The 17402-nt window shown below is 39.4% G+C and overlaps 1 protein-coding gene across 1 annotated transcript in view; it reads left to right on the top strand.

Annotated features, from left to right (window-relative positions):
* The first annotated feature begins 53 nt into the window (after nt 1-53).
* PDSS2 (decaprenyl diphosphate synthase subunit 2) overlaps nt 54-17402 on the top strand; it is a 122659-nt gene continuing 105310 nt past the window's right edge. The window contains exon 1 of the mRNA XM_075046716.1: nt 54-508. Coding sequence (XP_074902817.1) covers nt 282-508 — 227 coding nt within the window. The 5' untranslated portion in view covers nt 54-281. The remainder of the gene's footprint in view (nt 509-17402) is intronic.

Below are 17402 nucleotides of genomic sequence, written 5' to 3'. Positions count from 1 at the left end.
GGAAGGGAGAGCCTTGCCGCCCTCGCTTTACGGCCCGGCCTGTTTTGCGACGCCCAAGATGGCTGCCCCCAGGGCACAATGAGCCCGCTCCGGCCGCCGCCGCGGCCGCCGCGGGGTCCCGCCGCCCGGGGCTGAGCCGGCCGCTGACGGCGGGGCCCTCTGGCCGCAGCGAGCGAGGAGGGGGACTCGTCCGAGGCCGCTCGGCCTGCGGGGCCCCGCCGGGGCGAGGAACGGGAGAGAGGAACCGGCGCCGGCGGGTCTCCCCGCGGCGGCGGGGGGGGATGTGGGCCGCCTTGCTGCGGCGCGGGGGCCGCGGCGCCGGCGGCCTCCGGGGTCTGGCGTCGGGCGGCCCGTCCTGGAGCCAGGTGGTGTCGGAGGCCGAGAAGATCGTGGGGTACCCGACGTCCTTCATGAGCCTGCGGTGCCTGCTGAGCGACGAGCTCAGCAACATCGCCATGCAGGTCCGCAAGCTGGTGGGCACCAAGCACCCGCTGCTCGACACTGCCCGGTAAGCGCCCGGCCCGACGGGGAGAAGCTGCCCACCGCCCCGCCGGCTGCGGGTCGGGGTGGGGGGGTGTCCGGGGGTGCTGGGGCCTCGGCGGAGGAAAGGGCCGGCAGCCCTCCGGAGGCTTGTCAAAACTTGGGGGAAGTTTCGGCCTTCGCTAGCGGTCAGGAGCTGAGGCCTGGGTCGGTGGTCGGCACCGGGCCCTCGGGCGGGTGGGCGCCGTGGCCGTGGCTGGAGCGGGTGCCCGAGGGCGGCCGCGGAGGTGCCGTAACCCCGGCGTGTCCCCAGGGAAACCCTGCCCCGAGGCGCGGGGTTTTGCGTGGGCGGTTAGCTCTCCGCTCCAGGACCTTCGTTTCCGCAACAGGTCTTCCCTCCGGTTACTCTCTGTTGCGCAGATGTTGCTTCGGCCTAATGCCACGCGCAAGGGATGCGTTTCCCCACGCGACGTGCAAAAACGTCCTTTGATGGTGGAAGAACTATGGCTGTCTCGCTGACAGTTACGTGTTTTTTTAATATTAAGAACGATGTTGCGAGGAAACCGGTGGAAAAAAATGGAGGAACTAGTCAACTTAAAAGCCCAGAATGACGCTGCTCTGAACCGTGTGTTTTGTTACTATGAGCTTTAGAAAACATTGTCGGTTGTGGAATATCCAGCTGGGAGCTTTTGTATACTGTTGAGATTCTTAGGGTTTCTAAGCTGGTTATCCATACTTTACTTTTTAAGGGAAACTGATGGAAGACTTGCATTCCTGCCAATAAGCAAAAGTTGGAATTGTTGGGCAGTGTTTTCTTTGACTGTAAAACAAGAACTGATTGGCAGTGTTTTTTTTAAACAATGAAATGTCAGAGGCTTGACAAAAGAAGTGCAATTTTCCAGGGGCATTGAGTTGTGGGTTTGGGTTTTTTGGGGGGTGAGGGGTGGTGGTTTTTGTTTGATAGAACTTGTTTGCTATAACTGCAAACATAGCAATGTTAATAGAACCCAAGTTTAAGATGCACAGTATTTTTGAACAGGTGTAAACCAAAAATGAGCATTTGTTCAAAACAAATGTTCTGCTTTTCTTTTAAAGAATAAAAGTTGTAGCTGTGTAGTGGTCCTTGGCAACTCCACGATTATGGTGTAATGATATAAAAACAAGATTTGTTTTTCAAGCTCTCTGTCTCTAAATCTGGTTGTCTTGAGTGAACAAAAGGAGTACAGGGGACAAATGTAGCTTTTTAAATAAACATTATTTTCAGGGAGGGGAATTTAGATACTGGCTTTAAGTAGACTTTTCTGAAAGAAACATATCAACTTCTTAATAAAAATGGAAAATACCTGACTTTAGGAAATGCTGCTGGAGGGGATTTTGTTGAATTGTTAATAAATGCAGGTTGTGGTATTATGATAAGCTTAGCAAAGATTTTTGTTTTCTTTTTTAAGAGGAGGGACAAGAAACAAATGTTTTTCTGCCTTTGGATCCAACTTGTAAGGTCAGTTGATGGAATGTGGGGAATAGGAGGACCAAAGCGCAACGTGTTTGGGCTCTTAAGCTTCCACTGCAGTCGTAGAAATGTCACAGAGACCCGCGGTGCTAAAGTGGAACTTCAATGTTAGCTTTAGAGAGTCTGTTTAATGTGTAGTGGTTGCTGGCTTATTGTGAGTTAAGTTTAAATACAGTATTTTGGGGCATGGTTGGAGGTTTCATGGTGGAGCTATGATGTGTAGGGGTTTTTTTTGTTGTTTTAAGTGGGCTGCTTTGGGCTTAATTCTGTAAGCCTGTGGCTTGTGGAACACCAGGAGGAATATAATCATGCACGGGGTCAGCAGGATTGAATCAATTCATTTTTTAAATTCATATATGTTTCAGAGTACACTACTAACCTGATGTGTTGTGCTGGAAAAGAAAGTCAGTATTTACTCACGTAAAACTGAAACTGCGTGCCCTTATTTTGGATGTTCTTATTTGGCTTCACTGGTATTTCCAGAGGCTTCTTTGCAGACGCATTTCCAGTGGCCTTGACTTTTGTATTGTAAGAGGAGTTCATTTCCTGCTGACAAGTTTTAGTACACCTGTAGCAATGCACAAATTGTACCTTGCCTTGTTTTATGGTATGATTTTGCAGTAAGGTGAATTTTGACCTTGTTCTTTCTTGATAATCTCTTTCTGAAATTTGGCTGTTGTATGTTTGACTGTAAATGCGATTGATTTTAGTTATGGGTCTGAGATCCGTAGCAGGTGAGGAAACAGGTCTTGATTTTTCAATACTAGATACATGTTTTAAATCTCTGGCTCATTACCCATACTTATAGAGTAACATGGGTTTCCCCTTGTGTGTTCAGGCAAATGTTTTAAAGCATGGTTATCTAAAATATGTTCTTTGGTGATTTATTTAAAAAAAACCAAAAAACCTTAAGTGATTGATATGTTCTACAACTCTAATCTTTCAGACTGTGAGTGCATAAATACTGTATACGTGTATTAAGTACTCCAACACTTAAGGAGATTTTTCTATTTGTGGGAACATCTGAAAAATCTGTGCAGTAAAATTGATTAATTGCACGTGCTGTTTCTCAAGTTCCTATTCATTTATTTTTGAGGTTATAAGTGGTGACAATCAGATTATGATTGCTTGCTGTCATCTCCAAGCAATATTCATTTTCTTTAACCTTCTCTGACTGGTAGCATTTTGTCATCAGTGTTTTTGTGTCTACCCTCCCTTCCTGTCTTAATGCTTTGCTAGCCTTTGAAGTCTTCCTTAGACCATTAGGGGCTTCTTAAGCATTGGTAGAAAACCCTCTGCTTTATCTGCGCAGAATAGGTTCTGAGCTGAGACAGCATAAGACATAATTGCCACCACATTGAAAGCCTTTAGTGTAACAGGGCTACTGATGAGCGTTTTTAAGCTTTTGCCGAGCTTTGAGTCACTAGGCTGTTGCAACGTGTAGTCTGTGCTGAGAGACTTAAAGAAGGCAGCTTAAAGATAACTGTCCACGTGAGACAGGACGTGTGGAGGAACAGCTGTTGGGGCAGTATACGTTTCTCTGATGATCCCATCCATTTCTTCCTCTCGTTTGGATGTGACGGTGGCAGCTCCTGGATGTAAGTGCCTGCCATGAATCAGGACTGCAGCAGGTGTTCTTCTGGGATGATGTGTGACCCTGATACCTCCTACCAAGCCTGTGCCTGGCCAGCAGCTTTAAATCTGTGAGCTATTGCTGACTCTGCTCTTGGGAGGGCAGACATGGGTAACTGAGCCCTACAGTGAGGGATTTGGGAGTTCTGTAATCCCTGCGCTAAAGTCGAGTTTATCTCTTTTAATTTTATTTTTTTTAATTTTTAAGTTTTTGATATCTTAGAAGTTGGCCGCGTGAAGTGAACATCCTCAGTACTAGCTTTGCCAGACTTGTTAGAAAGAGGGTGAAAAGGGTTGCATTTCATTTTAGAAAGGCTAATGTCTAGTGGTTTGCAGATCATTGGAAAGTAGGGTGTCTGGATTATATTCACAGCTGTGCTTTTGGCTCTCTGACTAGGGCAAGTCACTTAATTTTTCATACATGAATTTACTGTAAAACGAATAATGCAGCATCTGTTTTCTGGAGGTGTTACACTTCATTCATTACAGCCTATATCGATCACTGTGATCTCTGAGTGGAAAATGGTGTATAAGCAATATTAATAAAGAATACTTCAAACAAATGCTATCACTAAAATATTCACCTCTAATGGATACTCTGGAAACAAAATTGCAATCTGACTACTTCTGGATCTTTCTGTTTGTAGTCCTGTGAGTCACTGTACAGTTCTTCAGAGCTTTCAGTTTTCTTTCCCTATAACGAAGTGTTTTCAGCAGCTACTCAAAACTAACATTTAAATATTTTTGCTCTTCAGGCATTGTTGGACTAAAGGAAAACTTTTTCAATGCATGAACATATGACCTCCTTTTCAGTTGGGAAGCAAACAAATCTCCAGTCTTCCCTCTCCTCTTTCCCTCTCCTTTCTAGGCTAGCATACATCTTTCTTAATATAGGAAAGAATCTGTAATTGGCACAGTGATCTACTTTTCTCAAATACATAGTGTGAATAACGTTTTCTTGGTTATTTAATCTCCCATGAGAAGGGTATAGCTTGCTGCAGATTGTAAACAGTAAACATTATGGCCAATGCATCACTTTTATAATATCACTAAATGAAATGGAACACTTCATACACGTAAAATTATTATGGGATACCATTTAACTGTAGCCATTCTGTCATTAGCATGTGGGAGGAATGATTATATTTTACTTCTGTCAGAATTGTTTGTTGGTGATAAATGCTTAAGTAGACTTAGTTATGGTTTACGTGGATTATTACAGAAATAAAAAGCCTCAATAGACCAGGTTTTGTTCTGTTGCAGCCTGCTCCATGTAGATCTCTAGCCATTTTAAGCACTGAACATAAAATGCAATCCAAAGTAGCTTCAAGATTACATGCTTTTCAGTTAATAAGTCAGATAACATTGGTTTCCTGATAGTTCTGTTTCTCTGTCAGCTTGAAATGGCTTAGTTCAGTAACACGTATCTTGTAACTTCAGATGCGGTGTGCATTTGCCCTCCTATGTAGGTGACTGATTTCAGCATAGACCTAGGGATTTGTTCCAACCTGGTGTTGGTAGAATTGTTATTGTCAGTTTTATATTTTGTCTTAACAGAATGGTGACCTTAAAACTATCCTTTTTTATATTTGTAGATGCTGTGTTTGACTACAAGTAGCTTTTTAGCAACTTGTTTCAAGTGTTTTTTTCTGGGCTAGAAAAATAAAAGTGTCTATTTACTTGGCAGTGGCTAATGAGGTAACTTTCTCTGAAAACAGCCAGCAGCTGGATACTCAAAGGGACAAGCAGAGGGTCTGGTCCACTTACAGCTTCTAGAACTAAAACATACTACATTCTTTTTAAGTTTTACTGAATTGCTCAATCTGTAACTGACCTTGGGGGCATAAAGTCCCTCTCCTGCTGTTGCTGGATCAGAAGTTAAAACACATTTGCATTCACTAAATTTTATTATTTTTTTCAGCCTGCTGTAACACTTTGTAAAAAATATTTTTTGTGGTAGAGAGATGTGATGTGATTTTTATGATTGTGGTCAGAATGCCTGTGAAGTTAGCTATGAGGTAGCAGTTGTGTCATTTCTTATGTTTACCGCAGAGATCTGTTGGACTTCGTGGAAGCACTGGCCACCAAAGCTAGTGTGCAGGGCACCTCTGCAGAAAGTCTTAGCAGTGATGTCAGAAATGTAGAAGTCTTGTTCCTGCTTGATATGTTTGATACTCTTTGCAAAATTACTGAAGTTCTGGCGCTTATAGGAAGTTTGCCTTTGTCTGGGAAGACTATTTCCCAAAGCATTCTGTATAGCTGATGGAAACAGAGGTGCTCTCGGGAGAGCTCCAGTTGAAGCACCGGAGTTAAATTCTTACTTTGACTCACCCCACCAAGAAACTTCTCTCTTTTAAGAAAGACTGGTCTCTCTTAGCTAAGTTAGGTTTTGTGAATATCTTTCAGTCAGTTTTGATAGACTTTAGTAACTTCAAAAACCTTCATCATGTTACATCTCTTATAAATGTTGGTACTCCCTAGGGGTTTCTGTTACCATACTCGCCATCAGGTAAACCGTTCTTAGACACTGAAAATCACTTTCTCGTGTATTTTGGCTGAATAAACTCACAAAGAGTTACTGTGGAAAAGTTAACTTTGGAAGGTAAAAAGACATAGAAGGAATTAAACTGTTGTAGGTTCACATATGCACTGAAACTTCCTTCTATATCTGATTCCTTCCATGTTCTTCTACCTGTGGCCTTCACTATGGTTTTCAGTTAGCCACCACTTAATATTGTGTTGTACAGTTAAGGGGAAGAGAGAATCCATTTTTGTAGGTCACACTCATCTTTTACGCTGTAGTAAGGTGGAATGGCATGAATAGATGTGTGCTGTTTGTTTTCTCCCATATTTTGTTTTTTTGTTTCTCTTCCTGCGTAAGTTTCACTAGTGTACATTTTTTATTAGTTTTCTGCACCAGCAACATTACATTCATATACTTGAGTACTCATATCTGTCAGTTATTCCTGCTCTTTTGAAGAGCTGTCAGTAGACTCCAGAAGATGAGAGCTGCATCAGAATTTGTACACTTGGGCTTGCGGTTCACAGTTCACGTTTAAGGGGCCTTAACTTTCTCTTTTTTTTTTTTTGTAAAATGTTACATTTTTGTTGGGTTTGGCAGCAAGAATCTCATTCTTGAAGGTAAAGCATATTTGCCAGTCGTGTGTGTGTGTATATTAAAAAAACAGTTAGGAACCTAAACTAAAAAAATCCAACATATATACAATAGTATTCTGAGTGAGATAAGTTGATGGTCTTAAGTTGTAGTGGCCTTCCTGTTTGCAACCTCTGTAGTGGGCAAACTAGTATAGTGATAAATACATCCTGAAGGAATAAAACAGTGTTTACTCAAGTTTGGTGCTTTTATTCTCAGAGATACATTCATTCTTCCTGCCACCACCCCCACCCCGCCCCCCTCACATGAGTAAACCCTAGCTCAAGAACTAAAGGCAGTCATTGTCATGATCATGGGTTTACTACAAGTGTTGGGAGAGGCTGAACTGATGAGTAAACAGCTAGTTTTCAGCTGTAGTGGTGCTGAATTCTTGTCTTGTCATGCACTGATAGTATTTGCGTGGAAGAATTTATGCAAAGGATGTTTAATTGTATGGTACAATACCCAGTTTTGCTGAATATTTTGCCACTATAAGCAAAGTAGGATCAAGCAGCAAATATGCAGTATGGATGCGCAAAAGCGAGGCCGCAAATGAAATTCTCTTGCGTTTGAATAATTGTTTTTTTGCAATGATTCTCATTTAAATATCTGTGTTGAATCCAGGTTTCTGTGCTTATGAGGAATGTATTATTTCAGCATGTAGGGTAGTCTTAGTAAATGAAGTGTGTTTGGTAGATGATGATGCTGTTTGCGATTTTCTGATAGAATTATTTACAGTGAAAACTGATATTCTGTCCTGATATTGATAATTTCTAGTATTTTTTATAGGGAATATCAGTCTGAAGATTTCAGCAGAATTTAATGTACAACTCATTCTGATTAAATGAAAGACTTTGAGATTTCTTAAGCTTGGGTTTCAAGCATGTGAAAAAGAAACTGAATGTATAATGAGCAGATCCAAGTGCTAGTCAGTCTCGAAAGGACATAGTGTACCACACCTAGAGAAGACTTGGTTTTACTTTAGGCACACAGTAGCCTAAGTATCTTTTTAAAATAAAGGTAATTTTTAAAGTTCACATCTGTTCTTTCTTGCTTTCAAGTACAATTGATTTGTAACGCATGTGAATATTGAATACCAAGTTTAATGTACCAGTGAATGACTGTTATGTCAATGTTTGCTCTACACAGGAAAAAAGTACTGAGTAACTGGAAATAGTTTCAAAATAATTCTTTCTGTAACCCAGAAGAGGGTTACCAAAGATGCCTTTATGTAAAGCTCAAATGAGAACCAACATCAAAGAGTAATCAAAATTCATATTCGGGTCACTGGAAACGGTTTTCACTCAGTGGATCTTCTATTTGGCTATGGTAAGTTAACTTCTTTGACTTAGAAGAATAAGGGGAAAAGTACTTTTCCTACTAGGAAGTACTTTCCTACTAGGGCTTTTACTCTTTCTTAGGTCTATGTTTTGTAGCTTGCAAAAGTGTTCTCCCCTACTTGAGGTATTTCCCCCTTCTGCCGCCTTTTTTGTTGATGCTGCCTCCACGTTGACTTCTCTCCTTGTTTTGGAGATGCTGACAGAAGCAGGAGACCCTGTTAACAAGTCACCATGAGCATTTTCAGAACTCCTCCAAAAACCACGGGTAACACTGTATCCTCTACAGTACTTTGTAAATCTATTCAGGAAAATACAAAGTTCACAAAGGACAAACCTAAGCTCAGGAGTTAGATGTTTCCATACTTACACTATTGCTTTCTCCTAGGGGTGGCAGACCATTGTCTTAAATTATTAATATCTTTCCTTTACCCCACATCTGAGTGTCTTAGTTTCCCTCAGGGTAGGCAGACTGTCTGCAGTGCTTGCCCTAAAGGAACTACTACTAGAGACAAACCTGACAGACTATAAAGGAACACCATGAATTTAAAAATCGGATCTATTACAAAAATTAAGTTTAAAATCTGTAGCAGCTGCTTTGCTGTCCTTGAATTGTCCCTGCCAATTCTCTGGCGTTGACAATCACTTTAGCTTAACTTTTTTTCTTCTCTCTTGCTGTGTGAAAGATTCATTTAAGGAAAGAAAAACTGATCATATAGGAAAACTGGTGAGACTCATTATACATGAGCTTTTAGCAAACATGTGCTGTGTGAACTAGCTAGATTTTACTTATGATAGATAGGGCTTAGAAATTTGCCTCAATACCTAACTGAGAAACTCTAGGACCTGTTCAGCCTGCTGGAGTTTCTTCAGGTGAGCCACAGTCATCATTTCTTCAAACCTCAGCTATTCCTAAAGAAGCATCAGGGGCTCCAGCTTTTCCATTCGTTTTTCTCATTTCTTTTCCACTTAAATTACAAGTGACGGTTGTTCCCGTTTTGCTTTCTTGTTCCTCCAGTTCCTTTCTTCAAAATAGCGCTAGTTAGTTCTTCTCCATGGCTGTTCTTCCATTTTGGGGAAAACAGAAAGGTCTACAGGTAATCCCTTGTTTCTTAATAGAATGGAAGTGTATAGTAAACTTCTAGCTTTTGTTCCCCTCTTCTACTTCCCAGCTAGGCAAGGAAGTCATACCTAGAAACTACTGATTCAGCTTTATACTTGTTGAAAAACACGTGTTGAAAAACACGAACAAGCAAACCCCATAGCCTTCACCCCCAATTTGTTTCAAAAAGTACTCCCTTTAGAAGGAGCTTTTTTCAAGATCAAGTAGAAATGATTTTTGATTATTTATTACTTAAACAGTCCTATAAACACTAATTGATAGGCTTGATAACTGCCACTAAGTATGCTCAAAATGAATTCATTTTCTAGAATTTGAACTCTAAAAAAAAAAAAAAAATCATTTCCCCTAACAACTGCCATTGTTGTTTTCCTAGATTTTCACGCTCATGATACAAACTTGCTGGAATGACAGCTATCTTTCTGATTAACTACCTGTTCAGCACACCCTACAAAAAATAATTGTTATCAAAGGGTTAATACTTCTATATGTTGTCACTGTTCCTTGAAATAGCTTACATATTGCACCTTTTAAAAAAAAAAAAATTCTGTATTTCAATCACAAAGTAGGTCTGGGTCTGTAACAGGATGTGCTTGTGTAGACCCATCCTGCAAATGCATAGTCCCGATTAAGGCAATTTGAGGGTAATGGTCCGTGCCAACATGCTTTGTGTCTGGTTGTCATCTGAATGATTAGCTAGTAGCAGAAGCACCATAAGTAGTTGATTTGGTAAGACTGCTTTTAATCAAATTTAACAGAAAGTTCAAGTTGTTAAGAGCTAAACAGAATACTTGTTAGGCCAAATACACAAGGCAAAGCTTTGTGATCACAAGTGGAAAATCATCTCCCTTTTGCATGTTTGAAAAATGATTGGGCTAGCATGTATGTTTGTTAGTGATTATTTTTTTTCCCAAAGATGCATTGTGTTCATGTTAAATTAGTGTTGAACTTTGAGACTGAGTATGACAGAGCCACCATGTTTTCATATTATGAAAATTCATATATTTTCATAGGCTAGAAAATAAAGGTACCTATGATATATCAATGCAGCCTGTGTGCAGTTTGTTGTACAGGGGGAAGTTTTCATCTCAGTAACCTTCCTGTCTCTGATTCCCAACTGCTTTTCATTTAATGTGGTTTGTGAAGATGAAGGTATACTGTGTGCATATTTTAGAAGGATTTTAGTGATGTTAATGCTACATTATGAAGTTCATATTTGGATCATTCTTTTAGAAGTCGACTTCTGAATGTGAATCTGTCTGGTATGACATATTTCAGTAATTAAAAATTAATCTATAGGAAAAACATATCTTCCCCAAACCTGTGTTGCCCTGTGGAGGTGAAGCTGAAAGTGTAAAGGGCCAAGAGATCAATTCATCATCTGTTCTTGGTCCCTGTCTGTTAAAGCCAGAAATACCAGGGAGGATGTATACTCCATGTTTTTTTGTCCACAGGAAGAATTTGTCACTTTCTGATTATTTGTAAGTTTAGGTAGCATGGGAGTCATTGACAGGCTCTGCAAGAAATCAGATGTCATCTATCAGTAGGAGTGATAATGCAGAAAGACTGTTTTCAGAAATAGGGCTCAGCAGACTTGAGGAAACTGTAAGTATGGAGACCTTTAGGGTAATTGTGGGGGAAACCTTTCTTCCAATACACATTTACACAAGGAATGGAAAGCATTAAAGGAGTTGCTAGTATGAGAATTTACAGTATATTTTATGTGTCGTTTGTCCATAATACAACTTCATAAAACTGAAACAAATAGTCTTGCCAGTTGGAAAGCAGGAAATGAATCCATGTAATGACTATGATGTGTTATAGCAACCAAGTTTTAAAATAGTCAAATTCCAAAATAATGTTACAAAAATTACATCAGAGGGAAAAAGAGTATTATGTGTTATGTTATAGCAACAGAGACATAGGCTTGTTTGTTTGTTTGTGAATCACTCTGGATCATATTGCTGCCTGTGGATTTGGGGGCAGAGGGGGGAGGAGGGCTGGAGTGTATGTCCTAACACATAGTGCATGTTCGAAGGGGTGTGTGGGATTGTATTTTTTGGCCATCCTTGTTCCTGTGACACTTTGAAAGAGCTGAAGTTAGGTTTTCCTGTTTTGAATTCATTTTCAAATAAAATACTAACTGAATATTCACCTTCTCATTTGCTTTTCTACTTTTAAGACTTTAGGAGTTCCCTTGAATCTTCTGGGTCTTTTACCAGGGCTTGTCAGAAAATGATCAAGCTTTAGTAGCAAACTGTTACGAATGTAACTTTAAGAGGTATTTTTTCTTTATTAACGCGAGCATAATGTTATTGGTGGATGCCAGCCTGCAGTGTGAAGTTCTTGCGCTTCCCAGAGCAGCGGTGAGATTCGCAGTGGGGGTGCGTCCATCCCTCTGCTACCTTGCGCTCGCCCCGGGCTCCGAGCCGGGAGGAGCTGCCTGGGTGGCGAGGCAGGCTCGCTCTCTACGCCTTCTTACCCGAGTGCCAGCTAAGACTACGGAGATCTGTTGTAAGGAATCGGCTTGCGACCACAGTGTATGTCTAATAACTACGTGAATGTGAATGGTTGGTAGCATAGCTCTGTCTCAGATTCAAAGTGTGGACCCAGAAATGGGATGGGTTGTATCTTGCTCTACTTGCACAGATGTTCTGCTTTGTAAGATTAGTGCATGCAGTATAGCTCCTTTGTTTTCATTTGAGGGCTTTGATTTCTAATTTTGACAGGTCTCATCCTCAGTGCACAGTGTTCTTTCAGATATATGATCTTCCTGATAGTTAATTTATCCAAAAAAACTTTTTCAGGTAACTGCTAAGAATTAAACGTGCATTGCAACCAGAAGTTGAGGTGTCTTCACAACTAGAATTGTTCTCCTCTCTTTCCTCTTGTGTTGTAATTGCCAGGTGACTTACTTGCAAGAAATATCAAGTCTGGATTAATATCTTGTCCCTGGGTGGTAGCACTGCTTCACATTACCTTGGTGTGCATGTAGGTATTAAATATTGAAAGCTGTTTTCATGTTCTCATGTGGTGAAGCTCTGTGTAAACAAGTCTTATTTACTGAGCAGTTTAGGAAGCATGTACACACCGGTATGCCTTAGGAAATCTGCCATTTAAGCCTTTGTCCTCATTTTCTCTAGGTATGATAAATGGAGTGGTAGACAAGGAACTGTAATAGTGAATGTTATTGAGAGGAAGAAGCATTGTCCAGAGAATGCGAGGAAAATCTGTTTAAGCTCATGAATAACTTAAGTGCTTACCAACTACTGTCACTAGACCTCATGAAACATTTTTCAATCTGCTTTTCAAAGGAATTTGAAAGCAAAAGTCTCTCATGTTGTATAAAGTAGTATCTTTGTGCTTTAAAGGTTCGTACCCCATGTGTTAAATCTGGAGACAAACAAATATAAGCCCTTCTTAAAAACGTAATTATTAGGAAAGCAAGAAGATCCATTGAAGAAGAATGAAGATATATTAATACTTTAAATCTACATAGAATGGATGTTGCTGTGCTGTAGAATGTAATGCAAACATTCAAAACCTGTGAATGGTGTTGCTAATTACTGAGAGAGTGCAGTTGTACACTTCACATTTAAAAAATCCAACCAACCAAAAAAAACACCAGCCCACTTCTGGAAGTGATGATGTGCAAGTTTTATTTGTTTTCAATCTCCAAATATGTATTGTTAAAGATGGCAGTTGCTCAAACCTTATATATGTTTAACCCTTGCCTTATTATGAGTGATTTGGAGATGTTTTTACACTTCTATATGAAGAATGGAAAATCCTTTCCTTCTTTGCTGAGTGCTGAATGAACCTTTCAGAGCTGGTCTAGCTCTAGAGAGTTAGAGAAAGAAAGAGCTAGCTAGCTCTCTTTTAGCTCTAAATTCCCTATTTATGATTTTTACGAATTCACAAACCATTTAATATTTATTTATTTATTTTCACTACTAAGACACAAAAGGCAGAAACCTGCAGGCTGGTTATGGCTAAAGGAAGTGTAACTGTGGGTAGCCTATTGTGTTTCCATACCTGATGTAATTTTATTTAAAAATGAATTTTTGCATTAGATTACCTCAAAAATGTCATCATTTGTTGATGCAAATAATTTTAAATTCTTCCCTCCCCTGTGAATGATGAATTATTCTTTCATGAGAGATCTAGATTATTTTAATTAATTACTTGGGGGTTTACATCTTTAAATTTTAAATTAAGTTACAGGTGAGTTAAGCTCTTCCCTGAGGAGCTTTTACTATGTTAGCAGTGGAGAAGGATAATATTTGCTGCATAATTCTCTAATGGGCTGTTGTATCCTGCTCCTTTGAACAAGACTGCTGTTTTGCTTTTGATTTCTGGTCTGTGTCCAGCATTTCAGGGAACAACTTGGACAATTAGAAGATATCACCAGAAACATATTTTCCTGTCAGCTGTGGAAGAGAAAGATTAAGACCTATTCAAATATATTGCTTTGTGCAGTTGTTGAGGACTGCAGAAATTTAATGGAAAACTAAATGAGGCACTGATAACAGCATACGTGAAATTTTTGTAGACAATGGGCAAAATACAGTGACAGGTTTATTGGTGTTAATTTCATATCCTGACTTCAGTAGGTATTTCCCTTGCTTAAACTATTTGTCATGTATGTATATCACTATATACAATTATAAAAAGGTAACCTTATCAGTTGCTTATGGGCTGTGGAGATTGAGCCAATGCTTATTTTCCTCTACTCGAGTATGATTACTTGTGGAAGATACCATACATTTAGGTCATATTTGGCACGTGTTTAAACTGAGCCTGAGACTGATTTATGAAAAAGAGGGAATAACAAACCTAAATTGTGTTTTCCCTTGTGTGGCTATTGCAGCCAAGCTGCAATTTATTTTGTAGTGTCTTAAATTACGATAAAAGATACATTCAAAAAATAAAGTAGGGTAAAGAGTTCAGTCATTAAACTTTTTTTTTATTGTTTTAAAAGTTAGCTTTCATCATTGTGCCTTTAATTGTGTTAATTACCTCAAAGAATTTTCTTGGAGGCTAGTTGAAGAGCAGAATCAAAGGGGAGGGGAAATTGCCTTAAGCAAAGCCTTTTTAGTGAGAACATTCTTAGAGTAACATATGGGAGAGACATCACTAAAACAGTCACTTTTAAAACCCCGCCTCTTCATACTTTTTTTTATTCTTAATATTTTTGGTTTCCTAATAATATTCCAGAATACCATATTTCAATGCCTGCAGCCAATCGTAGAGAGCAAAGTGTTTGTCCTGTAATTGAAATTTTCTCATGTATTTTTATTTTTGGTATCTGTCGAGGACAGGATAGTAAGTTAGATGAATTCAGTTGTAGAATTTGTTGTGCTCTCTGGGCTACTTTTTTTACCTCCTCCCTCAATGTTCAGGGGTTAGAGTGCTAGCCTCTCATGTAAGAGGTCCAGACTCTGTTCTTCATTCTGCCTGTGTGACTGTTGGCAAGTCTTTTTTTCTGGGGAAATTGTGGCAACTTTATTTGTGCAGCACCATTTAGGGATATGGGCCCAGAACCCTGGCAGGAGCACACTGCCCCAGATACCTCGAGGTCAGAACACATGTGTACGTTCTGCTTCCCTCTCCATTGTGTTGTGGCGATGCCCTGAGGAGGGAAAAAAAAAAAAAAAGCCCTACCCTGGAGCCACTGCTTGCCAGGATGCAAGAACTGGAATATTAACAGAAAAGTTCATGAAACATTTAAATGTGGGTAATTGCATTTTCTGAAGGTGGGGTTTTTTCTGTAGTTGGGTACCCTAGGAAGCAAGTGGTTGGAACTTGCCGGTGATGTTGCACAACTGATATACTCCAGTTCTGTTGTGCTATTTTTTTATTTTTTTTTTTACTATCAGTATTGTGAAGTCCTGCATTCAAACACTATTTGCAGTTACTTCAAAAATGCTTAGGTTTTTTCACTACAAATCATATAAGATTGCTTTGGTTGTTACAAATTCAATATAACTGTAAGTTGTTAATGTTGGAATACAGTAACAGTTTGGGTTGTCAAATAGCAAAAACGTTATTTACAGGAAATGTTGAAATTCTTGATGCCAAGTAAATGGGAACTTTTTATGGGCATCCTGTGATACTAAAAAAAAAAGAAAGTCTTTGTTTATTTCATATGTAAAGAAAGTTACATCCAACCTGATTTACTTATTTTTTGCTTCATGCACAAGTGGTCCTAACGCATTTTTAGACTGAGGCAGAAAGTAATCTCCAGGTAACAATATTCTGTGCTATTTTAAGGATGTATGCTCTACTGATGATTTTTAAAGCACAAAATAATGATGACATACCATGCAGAGGTCTTGCTTGCCTGAGGCAAATGGTCTGAATGCACTAGATGCAGACTTCTGTTTGCTGATGAAAGTGTTGAAAAGGAGCTAGGTTTCATTGTTTTTGGTTGGAGTTTTGTGCTTTTTTTAAAGTGACATTTATCTCTTTTAATTTGCTATTAATTATAATGCATTTAATTAACAGCTGAAATATTGTACATAGAATAAGAGAAGCATAAGGCTTCTGGGAAAGAAGTTTGGAGCTCAATTTTGGCAAAAGTAAGGTTCAGTTGATTGCTTGATAATGGCAAGAAGAATGCCAGGCAGTTTGGACAAAGTGTGCCAAGCCAGGGGCAAGGTAGCTTTTCAAGCGAAGTATAAGGGTCCTGACAGCTTTCCTAGCAAGTGGGGAATAGGAGTGTTACCACTAAATTATTAGAGAAACAGCTAATGAGAGAGGAAGGAGTCAAGAAGGCTAAGAAACCTACAGTTTTCAAGAAGGAAAAGTAAGAGGAGTACATTACAGAGGTCAGATTAAAGAGGAGTCAGGTGGAGTGCATGTGTGCTAAGGGCTGATCGTGGTGAGGTTGTCAGAGATATGTATGAATCAATTCCAGTTTGTGTCCAGAGCGTTCCAGTGGTTTCAAGAGGTTTTCGGCTGTGTAGTGCTTTTAAAAGCTAAGCACAGTGTATGCTCTTTTCATCACTTTAAATTGAAAACAACAGAAATATGTAGTTCAGTGGACTAGCAGCATCCCTTATGGACAGCAGTTCATGAACTTTATTTGTCTTGCAGTGCACGTCTGTATTGTGCATATGTGGTCTGACACCCCTTTTTCAGCGTCAGTGTATACCTGTCAAGTAAAATTGGAAATACTTAGAATTTTTCATACTAATCTTCAGAGAACATATGATACATAGAGGAATGCAATGTGACTCTTTTTAATTGAAAAGGTATGTGAATAATAAGCTAGAAGAACTAAAGGGAAGGATAACCTTTACTACTTAGAACCTTTACTACTTAAAACTTTGACGTAATACAAAAATGATGGTGGTGTCTGAGTGTGCAAGTGATCAATCATTAGTGTATTGCAAATGTATTTGGGCACTGGAATAGGAAATGCTTTCCTGTTCTGTTGGAACTTACAAATATTTAGTGTAATAGCTTTCTATTCTGTAGTGAAGTAACTTCAATTTTAGTTCCATGATTTGCTGAGGGATTTAATAGTTCATCTGAATCTTGTGTTGACTTTTGTAACAATTCTTGCAATTTGAATCTCTGGAATAGAGGTATTAAAACTCTGTAAAGTTTTTCCTTTGGCAGGGGAAGTTCTCAGGTATAGTGGGCTCTGAGAAGTTTTACTCCTGTTGCCTTAGTCATTGCATTCCTGCTTTTCAGTCTTCTGCTTCAAAAGAGCTCTATAGAGGAAAAAAAAAATGTGTAGCAAAATGAGAGAGAGCAAGAAAAGCCCTAAGAAATGGGAATCTCCTTTTCCTGGAGGACAAATGAATGCTGTACTGAAATTGGGGAATATTGTGGAAAATGAGGTTTGCATCAGACTACTGTGTCAGAAATTGTAAACCATATAGTCACCAGAGTTCAGAAATAAATCAAACCAAATATTTTTTTCTTAATTTAGTATCAAGAACATTTGTTCTGTATAGGATTAGTACATAAGATATATTTATGATTGCCATATTATGGTTATTTGAGTTTTAATTGCCTCTTTTTGGGAAGAAAATTTTTCAAGATGGAAGGAGAAAAAAAATCTTTGCACCTGCGAGAGGGTGGCTGATACTTTTGTGAGCTTCTATATACTTGAGTTTTTAATGATTCAGGGGAAACTTGCAGATCAACAGTTTTATT

Source organism: Buteo buteo, chromosome 15 (assembly GCF_964188355.1).
Source record: "Buteo buteo chromosome 15, bButBut1.hap1.1, whole genome shotgun sequence".
Classification (NCBI taxonomy): Eukaryota; Metazoa; Chordata; class Aves; order Accipitriformes; family Accipitridae; genus Buteo; species Buteo buteo.
This window is presented reverse-complemented; position numbering and strand designations above follow the sequence as displayed.